The 9,906-nt window shown below is 45.3% G+C and overlaps 1 protein-coding gene across 1 annotated transcript; it reads right to left on the bottom strand.

The window, feature by feature from the left end:
- Positions 1 to 764: 764 nt before the first annotated feature.
- On the bottom strand, positions 765 to 1,680 carry LOC120653424. The gene is made up of 2 exons (XM_039931174.1): positions 961 to 1,680; positions 765 to 860 (listed from the first exon to the last, which is right to left on the bottom strand). The coding sequence occupies exons 1-2, from the start codon at positions 1,678 to 1,680 to the stop codon at positions 765 to 767; spliced, it is 816 nt and encodes a 271-aa protein (XP_039787108.1).
- Between the last annotated feature and the right edge of the window lie 8,226 nt (positions 1,681 to 9,906).

Below are 9,906 nucleotides of genomic sequence, written 5' to 3'. Positions count from 1 at the left end.
TGGTAGGACAATGCATATCGCTGGGAAACTTGCCTTTTATTTTTTTTAAATTTTCTTTTTTCGAAAACAACTCCAGACTTCAAGCATCACTAGAACAAGCTTGCATAACCTTATTTACCATATCTAAACTCATAACAATTTAGACTCGGATCAAGCATATGCAACCTACGGAACTATCAGGTTTATTGGCAACATATTTGTATAACCAGCGAATATAAACTCAAGAGAACTCTTATTTTCAAACTAGGCACAACAGACATGATAGAGCAAAGCAAAACTCATCCTTTCAACTTATCAAAAGGGAGCTAAAACATTCTTACCGCGCATCATGGAAAAGAGAAATAAAGCAGTAAATTTTTATTTTGTTTTTGGAAGTTCTTATCAATTTTTATTGAAAGCAAATAAAGGGATACAGTTGACTTAGGGGAGGGAACCTCCCCCAAGCTAGCTCTTAGTTTAGGGTCAAAAAGCAGGATCTTTCTCCATACCTGATCAGGTTGAGGTCGTTTCGTCTGTACCTGGAGAAGTAGTAGCGGTCGATGACGTCTTGTTCTTCTTGCGCCACACCTTCTTGGTCTTCTTTGGTGGCGTAGGCGGCACAGGAATAGGATCCTTTGATTTACCCTTCTTCTTAGACCTTTTTGAGTTCGCTGGATCTTCTTTCATAAGTGTCTTCATAAAAGGTATAAGACTATCTTTCTGAGAGGGTGTGACTTCGACTTCTTTGATTTTCTGAGAATTTGGCTCAAATTTGACCCGGATCATCAAGCATTGCTCTTTCTTGGGTCGGAAGTCAAATTTCTCCTCTTTACCATTAATATGGAGTCGGATTTCTCCAGCCCCAACACCAATATGTGCATCTGCTGTATTGAGAAACAACCATCCTAGAATGAGAGTAGTCTCCTTCTGATTATCCATATCAAGTACCACAAAATCGACTGGGACAAAACAGTCCCGTACTCTCATGGGGACATCCTCAGTGATTCCATCTGGGTGCCATACTGAGGAGTCAGCCAATTGCAACTGCATGGGTGTCGGTGTCAACTCTGTGTAGTTGACTTGGTCGAAGACCGCCTTCGGCATCACACTAACACTGGCTCCCAAATCACATAAGGCTTTATCGAAGTTCTGTGCCCCTATCGAATATCTGATAGTTGGGAATCCTGGATCCTTCTTCTTCTCGGGCAATTGTTGAAGTATAGCTGCACTGCATGCCTCAGTGAGCTTGATTACTTCGGTAGTTGGCAGTGGTCGCTTGTTGTTGATTATGTGCTTGATATAGCGAGCATAGGTCGGAACCTTCATCGCATCCATCAAGGGCACATTGATGTTCACTTGTTGTATTATCTCAACAAAGCAGCTGAACAGCTCATCTGTACTTGGCTTCCTTGCCCTCATAGGGAACGGCAATACTTGGGTATCATAAAATTCATGCGGAGCCGTCTTCCCTTCATGAACCTTCTCGGGTTCCTCCTCCCGAGGTGGTTCTTTTGCCACCGGGCTTGCTTTCTTCCTGTTAACATGGTTAGGATAAGGCGGGTCTGTTTTACCTCCTCGTGTGGTTATCGCCTTAACATTCTCCAAAGCAGGGGGCATGGTAGTAGCCACTTGAGCTAGTTGAGTCTCAATCATCTTGTTGAAACTAAACTGATTCTTGATGGCAGTGGAGAATCCGTCCATCTTGGCATGGATGGTCTCCATAGATTTGTTCATAGCGGCCAACTTCTTCTGAAGGGACTCACTGATCTTCACTTGGCCGTAGACAAGATCTCTCAAGGTATGCTGGTTAGGACCAAAAGAATTCGAATTCCCATTACCTCCTTGGTAATATGGGCGTGGTTGATTCCACCCCTGACCTCCTTGTGGACGAAACCCATTGCTGCCATTGAGGAATAGAGATTCTTCTTGGGTTTCTGGGCAATTGTCGCCCGAATGTCCACCATTCCCGCAGACCTCGCACGTCATGCGAGTTTCCAAGGCTTGAAGTGTTTGCATCCGAGCCTTATCTTGGGAATAATCCTCAAATTTCTTGAGGAGGAGATCAATCTTCATAGCGAGCATGTCGGCCTCCTTGACAGAGTGCATACCTCGCTGGCGCGGTTGGAGGCGATCATCGCTCCAACCTTGGTTGGAAACCATCTTCTCGATCAATGATGTAGCTCTTTCAATGGTCAGCGAGAAGAAAGCTCCACCCGCAGTGGCATCCACATGATCACGGGATGACTATGTCAACCCGTTGTAGAAGTTCTGTAGAATGAGCCAATTATCCATTCCATGGTGCGAACACGCCAGAATATACTCCTGAAGCCTCTCCCAAGCTTCCGGAATTGACTCATTTGATGCCTGCTGGAAATTCGAAAACCGACCACGAAGAGCATTGGTTTTGCCCGTCGGGAAGAACTTCGAGAGGAACGCCTTCGTACATTTGTCCCAAGTATCCACAGTAGCCTTGTTAGCATAAAACCATTGCTTCGCTCTCCCCAAGAGAGAAAATAAAAACAGACGGAGCCGGATTGCATCTTGCGATACACCATTGATAACAAAAGTACTGCAGAGCTCTAGAAACTGCTGGAGATGAGCGCTGGCATCCTCATGGGCCCTGCCACAAAATGGGCTGGCCTACACCATCGTAATGAGACCCGTCTTGATCTCGAAATTTTCTCCTCCGGTGCTAACCTCGGGTCCGGTCGAGACCTTGCTAGCAGATGGAGCAAAGTAATCATGGAGTGTCTTCTGGGCCATAGCTCTAGGAGCTAACGACGATGCGATGACTGGATCAATTGCCGAGAGTGATCTCCGAGGTGATACGAGACGAGCTCGCGTCCTCCTCAAAAGTGACTCTGGATCGGAATGAAAGTTTTGCGGCAAGTCGAAACCGGTCATACACTACCCTGTTTTCATATCAACGAAGACAAGAAAACAAAGCCAAGTTAGCCTGTTTAGCAAGCGAATACCAATTTTGATTTTGTTCACAACTTTCTCTATATATTTCACTCTGTGCCTTCCCCGGCAACGGCACCAAAAATGCTTGTTGGAGCCTACCAACGTCACCTAGCGATGACGCCCGCAGACGCCAATTTGGGACGGCAGTATTTCATGAACCACGAATAGATACGCAAGTGCACGGAATACCGCTGTAGCATTTTACCCGGGAGTATACCGGGGTGTCATTTATATTTCCGCAGGGAAGGCGATGAGTGAGAGAATATATAGATCAGTTGGTGAGCTCTATCTAGATTGGATATTCTCATGCATTAACAGGGTTAAGATAATAACATGGTAGGAGGTAGTGTGACACACACACAAACTACTCTCTTGGATAAAAGAATAAAGGTTACTTTAGGCCAGGAGCAAGGTAAAAGTCAGATCTCGAGTCAGCTGTGCTAGGCTAGCTATATCTACACTTTCTCATTAGTTAGCTCGTCAGAGATTAAACTACACAACAGGGAGATCGCTATCGAAGTAACGGGAGGAGCCCGTACACCCCGGCGACTTTATGTACCTCCTACCCCCCATACCGAATGTGGAGGATTACTAAAAGGCACGGACAGGGATGTCACCACCTGCCGGCTACCTCTACAAACCGTGGGTATAGTTGACATCCAGCAACTCTTTGCTAATCTAGACACCATGTCTATACTAGTAAGGGATACTCTAGTGTCCCGCGCGGAGCCCCCACCCTTCGGATGGACAGACATCACACTAGAGCAATCATACAAATACTGGAGCAGTTGATAGAGTTCTAAGAACAAAAGACTAACCATCTCTAGCACAGGGCGATCATGCAATGCAAGCATTGAATAATAACGCAACCATGACAAGAAGCATATACTCGATAACTCAGAATATACTTCAAGCAGATATCGGTAACCATAGTCTAATTATATTACAAACAACCGAATATTACAAGAGAGAGCTAGAAATGAACCCATACCAGACTCTCGAGCAACTCCGGAGACTCGATGATTCCTAAACTTCTCCTAAACTCCACTAAGCCTAAAGACTATGCAAGGAATGCAAGAGAGGAAGAGGTGTGTGTGGTGTGTGTGTGTGTGTTATTCTCTACCCCACTTGTATTTATAGCAGGGAGCCACGGTCTGCAGCACCCCCAAACTGACGTTGTGAGCCAACAGGGAAGCGCCACGTGCCTTGGTTGAGGTGGTGGGGCCCACGGGCCTGGCTGACCGACCAGGTAGGTCAGTCAGCCTGCCCGGGCCGCCAACCACCCCCAACTTCCTGGAGTTGGCTTGTCTTGGTCTCCCCTTGTCCTAAAGTTGAGGCACGGCCTGCCCCAGCTGGGTTTGCTTCAGTTCTTGGGCTTCACTTGGTCCATTTGAGCCTGAATCGGTACTCTGATATTTTCTGTGATTTTGTGTCGGGCCAAAGTGTGCTTGTAACCTGGATATTAGCTTGAAAACACAACTTGCATATTCTAAAAGGTAAAGTGTGATTTAAGAACTTTATTGGATAAGGATGTGTGTAAGAAATGCAAACTCTCATGATTTTCTGATCAAGTTGACGCCTGGAAATGGTCGTTAGTGAGCGTCAACATGCACCAACATGATGATATTGTGCAACACGAATCCAATGCCTTGTCCTACCTTCCCATTGAATTCAGCTTAGCGACTCACCCATTTGGAATTGATGTCTTTCCCGCAGGGGTTAGTCCACACATAAACAACCAATATCTATACGAGTATTAATTCTAGGTTCATCAATCAAACTTAACTCCATGCCTTTTCTTTAATTGAAGAAGACATTTTAACCTAAGCACCATGCTTAATTTAAGAGGCCTATAAATGTGTTTCATAACACACATTCAAACCAGAGCATACAAGAACAGATAAAGGTTTACATGAAGCATGGTTGAGCTTTACTCGAAAAGAGATAAGCATGAGCACGTACCTGGCGATCCTCGGGCGACCTCCCGGAAGGGCTTTGTTTAATGTCGAACGTAGGACTCTCTCTCTCTCTCTCCATTTTTAATTAAATAGGGAAATATATAAATAATAATTCGGGTTATCTCCCGATAGTGCTTTGTTTATGGTCGTAAGCTTTACCATAGGGGTTCTTGCAGCTATCATTGATGATGTGTCATTGTTTCACCATCAATTGTTGAAGCTAGCTACAAGGTTAGTGCCATAGTGCCACATGAAATCTGCAATGTTTATGATAAACATATACATCTGCAACCAACCTTCTTAAGTTTTTGCAGAAGAGGACCTTAAGGTGGTTGTAGTCCTCGTGTGTGCGCGGGGCACTAAGTATGCCTGACTCTGGAGTAGTATTGAATGAGTGTGGTTCTTGTAGTATTTCAAAACTGAAACTCCCATGCTCATGTGTGGAATCCTTCTCTTCAGACTCTAGAGTCGGCGCCTCATACTCCATGGCCCATTGGTTCTTCATCTCAAGAGATACATCGTGAAAAATCAGAGTTGTATCTTGATCATGGTCAAGAACAACATACTATTGGCCAGAGGAAGGAGGCTCAAACTCGGTCGAGAAGAACGATGATGGTTTGTCTTCACAAAAGTGAAGGGTATCTTCCGAGTTGCACTCTATTGACGCGAGATTTGAACCAAGGCGTGCCAGTCAATTTGACCTGTAAATTGACAAGGAAACAGCAAACCGTCAAATTCAAGAGTGTATCGGCTGGATTTCCGAATTACTCTTACGCGAGGTATCGGTAAGGCTCTACCGATACAGAAGACGACAAAAAGATCGAGTATGATGAGCGTGTAATAAAAGCGATCTACTACGGATCGGCAATGAGCTGCCGATGCCGATAAGCAACTAGACGGCTGGATCTGAAGCCGACACGTGCCGGGTAACAATGTACAAACCCACAAATGTATGGATCTGGACAAAGCTAAGATTATTATTCAATCTAATCGGCTTTACAAGGTTTATCGTGATAAACAAAGAGCTTACAGCCGATTAAACAGATCACTAAGCCGGGTAGTTTGTGAATTAATCTAAACGAGAAAACAGCGATGCGCCCAGAGGTCAAAGCTTAGATAAATTCAATAAATTTTGAATAGATCTGAACGAAGTGACAGCGATGCGCCCGGAAGCTGAAGCTCAGATTTACTCGGTAAACGAAAACTCACCAGCAAACCAAGTCGCTCGAATATGAGGCGTCCTTGATCAGCTTGAAAGAACTCGCCGAAAAGAAAAAAGGATGGCGAAGTCGCCGACGAGAAAGTAAATTGCGAGTAGTAAAGTTTGTTTGTTTGGATGTGTATCCATCTTTTACAATGACCGGGGGCTCATATTTATACCCCACGCTAACACAATCCTAGCCGATCACGGCAAAGTGCGATTCTATTCTAGGGAATAAAAACTACTTCTAAAAATAAGATAACTCTTGCCAAACCAAAACTGAAATATCTGGTCAACTTCCTCTCCTTTGGTTAGCAAGATCTTTTGACCGTGGCACACGATCATGCTCCCAAATCCTCCAATCGTACAACGCAGAACCTTTTCTCCTCCACAATACGTTTCCTTGACACGTGCCAAAATCTAGTGTCAACACATGCCCCCAATTTCGGAGTAAAAACATCCTTTTTACTTTGAAATTAAACCTTGTCATGATTATGCTGCCGAACGGTCCCTTCACTTACTGCCGTCTCGCTTCCTGTGCGGGTGGCGAGTGAAAATCTCTTCTTTGCCCTCAAGTCTTCACCTTCTCGTGCACACAACGGGAATCTGCCGATTCACCTCCCGTCTTTTTATCCATATGTGCTTCGATTAGACCCCAGAGTAAAGGCCGCGCCGGTGCACGCAACCGATTCATCCTCCTCAACTTTGGGTTATAAATTACCCCATCGGCACTGTAGTCTCTTAATTGGCCAGAGCTTCCTTTGCCTTCTTCTTCCTCAAGCCCCAAAAACCCTAGCTTCCTTTCTCCTAGCAGAACCAATGCCCAGCAACAAGCGCACCGGCGAGGGGTCCTCTGGCGCTCCTTCCGCCGCTCCGTCCCCGCCTCGGGTAAAACGCCGTTCTTCCTTGTCAATGTTGCATTTTAGATCTCTAGTTGACCCCATGTCTACAGATACGCCGCCATGGAGCTCCCCGCCAACTTCCAGGTCCTGGATGAGGGGACTCAGGACTACATCCGCGATCTCCTCCGCCAGCTCACCGAAGCCCACCGGGACCTTGACCGGGCTCAGACGGATCAAGTCGTCGTCCGCGACCAGCTCACCAACGCCGACATCAAGGTTGCAAGTAAGTTATCAGGCCATGTCTCCTTTAGTGATTTTCTCCAAAGCTTTTGTTCTAACCTCTTCTTCTCTCAGACTTGGAGTCGCAGGTCCAGACCCTCCTGGACGCCGCCCGAGTCGCCATTGACTCGGAGAACGTGAGAGGGAGCACCGTCGCCGCACGCCTCCGGAACATCTCGGCCCGCGTCACGGAGGTTCCGAGCACGGGGTCCTTGCAGACGCCACCAGGGCCATCGCCGTCGTCTCCCACATGTCTGGGGTAGACTACTAGCAGTGGGAGCCGGTCTTCCCCGAGAGGGGAGAGGCGAGGGAAGCCTTCGACGAGCTGGTTGACGACCTCAGCCTTCCCGCCGACGCCATTGTGGCGAACGTGAGCTTGGACGGGGTTGTCAGCAACCTCTTCGGAGCGGAGTTAGACTAGGTTGTAGCATGTAACAGCCTATCTGGCTCTTTGTAAATATTATCAATGGACTGGCTCTCCCCGTTTGCTCTTGTTTCATGTTTTTGCTGTGTCTTATGGTAATTTCTGCCTTGCAATTACGCTGAACGAACCAACACCTTTTCGCAATCCAAAATCGAACAGAAAATCAAGTCAAATCCGAACCGCATGTTTTGGATTTGATTTTTTGATCTAAGGGCGATATATGTCATATCGGCCATAAAAACATTTGCACGCATTATAATACGATCAAACTTTTTCTTATTTCGTACTGAAGGCGATATACTTTCGGTATCGGCTATTTCAAAACCAACCGATCTTTTCGTGCAATCGGTTATGTGTCCACCCAAACACTTGGGTATTATTTCTTCAGATATTTACCATTGAGTGCACTAAAAAATTCTTCTCCTTCCAATGTTTCCAGAATGTATGCGTTCCCAGGAACACATCTGCTAATTTTGTATGGCCCCTCCCTTGTTCCACCACTTGCCGAATTTAGGGTCTTTTGTTCCTATCGGCAAGACTAACTTCCACACCAAATCTCCTTGGTCAAAGGACTTGGCCTTGACTTTCTTATCATACCATCGGCCCGCTCTAGCTTTGTTAGCCTCGATATTGATGAGAGCATTCAGCCGATGTCCAGCCAAATCTTCCAACTCATCCTTCATCAGCGCAGTATAATCATCGGCTATCAACTGGTCCTGGAATGTTACACGTCTAGAACCAAGCCGTGTTTCCCATGGAAGTACAGCTTCGTGCCCATAAACTAGCTGATATGGAGACACTTTAGTAGCTCCATGGCAAGACATTCTGTAGGCCCATAAAGCTTCATTAAGAGTCATATGCCATTTCTTTGGCTATTCCTCAAATTTCCACTTAATCAACTTGATGATCCCTTTATTGGAAGCTTCTGGCTGACCATTGGCTTGAGCATAATATGGAGAAGAATTTAATAATTTAATTCCCATACTTGCAGCAAACTCTCCAAACTCCTCTAAAATAAACATACTGCCTTGATCGGTCATAATAGTTTGCGGAGTACCAAACTGGTAAACAATATGTTCCTTCACAAATTCAATCATCTCTTTGGATGTCACCGTCTTCAGAGGAATCGCTTCAACCCATTTGGTGAAATAATCTGTTGCTACTAGTATGAACTTGTGATTCTTGCTGGACAGTGGATAAATCTGTCCAATCAAATCAATTCCCCATCCTCTAAACGACCACGGCTTAATAATAGGATTCATAGCCGATGCCGGTGCTCTCTGTACATTTCCAAATTTCTGACACCCTTTACAACCTTTATAATAAGTGAAGCAATCTTCTAATATGGTTGGCCAAAAGTATCCATTCCTCCTGATTACCCACTTCATTTTGTATGCCGATTGATGCGAACCACAGACACCCACATGTATCTCTCCCATCAAGACCTTGGCTTCCTCTTCGTCAAGGCATCTGAGTAAAACTCCATCAATCGTCCAATAATATAGCTCTCCTTCAAGCAACACATATTTAGTTGCCTGAAATCTGATCCTTCGGCTTACTTTCTTGGAGGGATCTTTTAGATATTCTAGAATCTCTTTCCTCCAGTCATCGGTAGGCAATTCCAAAGTCATCACACCTTCCATCGGTTGATAACCAGAAGCATGTTGTGCCAACCGATTAGCATCTCCATTATACAGCTTGGGTACATGCTCTATGGTTACCTTTTTGAATTCTTTTAGTAATCGGCAGCATTCTTCATGATAGACTCGTAGATATCATATTTACACTCATATATGCTGATCAATTGATTAATCACCAGCATGGAATCCCCAAATATTTCAACCGCATCAGCTCCGATTTCTTGCAACAGCCGAATTCCCTTAAGCAAAGCCTGGTACTCAGCCTGATTGTTGGTAGCAGTAGCTTCTATTGGAAAAGACAACTCAAATGTTGCCCCCCTAGGCGACACCAAGACAATGCCAATACCAGATCCAACTCCACATAATGAACCATCAAAGAATGATATCCATGGAACTAGATCAACAACTCCTAATTCTGGCCCACAATGCTGAACAACAAAATCGGCCATGACCTGCCCCTTAACTGCTTTAGCCGATTCGTACCTTAGATCAAACTCAGACAAAGCCAGAATCCATTTTCCAATTCTCCCACTCAGAATCGGCACGAGAGCACGTATTTAATAACATCATCTTTGCTTACCACAACACACTCAGCCAATAACAGATAATGTCTAAGCTT

Source organism: Panicum virgatum, chromosome 1N (genome assembly GCF_016808335.1).
Source record: "Panicum virgatum strain AP13 chromosome 1N, P.virgatum_v5, whole genome shotgun sequence".
NCBI classification, from domain to species: domain Eukaryota; kingdom Viridiplantae; phylum Streptophyta; class Magnoliopsida; order Poales; family Poaceae; genus Panicum; species Panicum virgatum.
Note: the sequence above shows the minus strand (reverse complement) of the source record. Positions and strands in the feature narration are given on the sequence as shown.

What these genes read in the sequence shown, in the direction of transcription:
- LOC120653424 (XM_039931174.1), bottom strand. Translation starts at nt 1,680, where the DNA reads ATGGACGGATTCTCCACTGCCATCAAGAATCAGTTTAGTTTCAACAAG. An exon ending in CTGAGGATGTCCCCATGAGA is followed by an intron (nt 861 to 960) that starts GTACGGGACTGT and finishes TCAATACAGCAG; the next exon opens with ATGCACATATTGGTGTTGGG.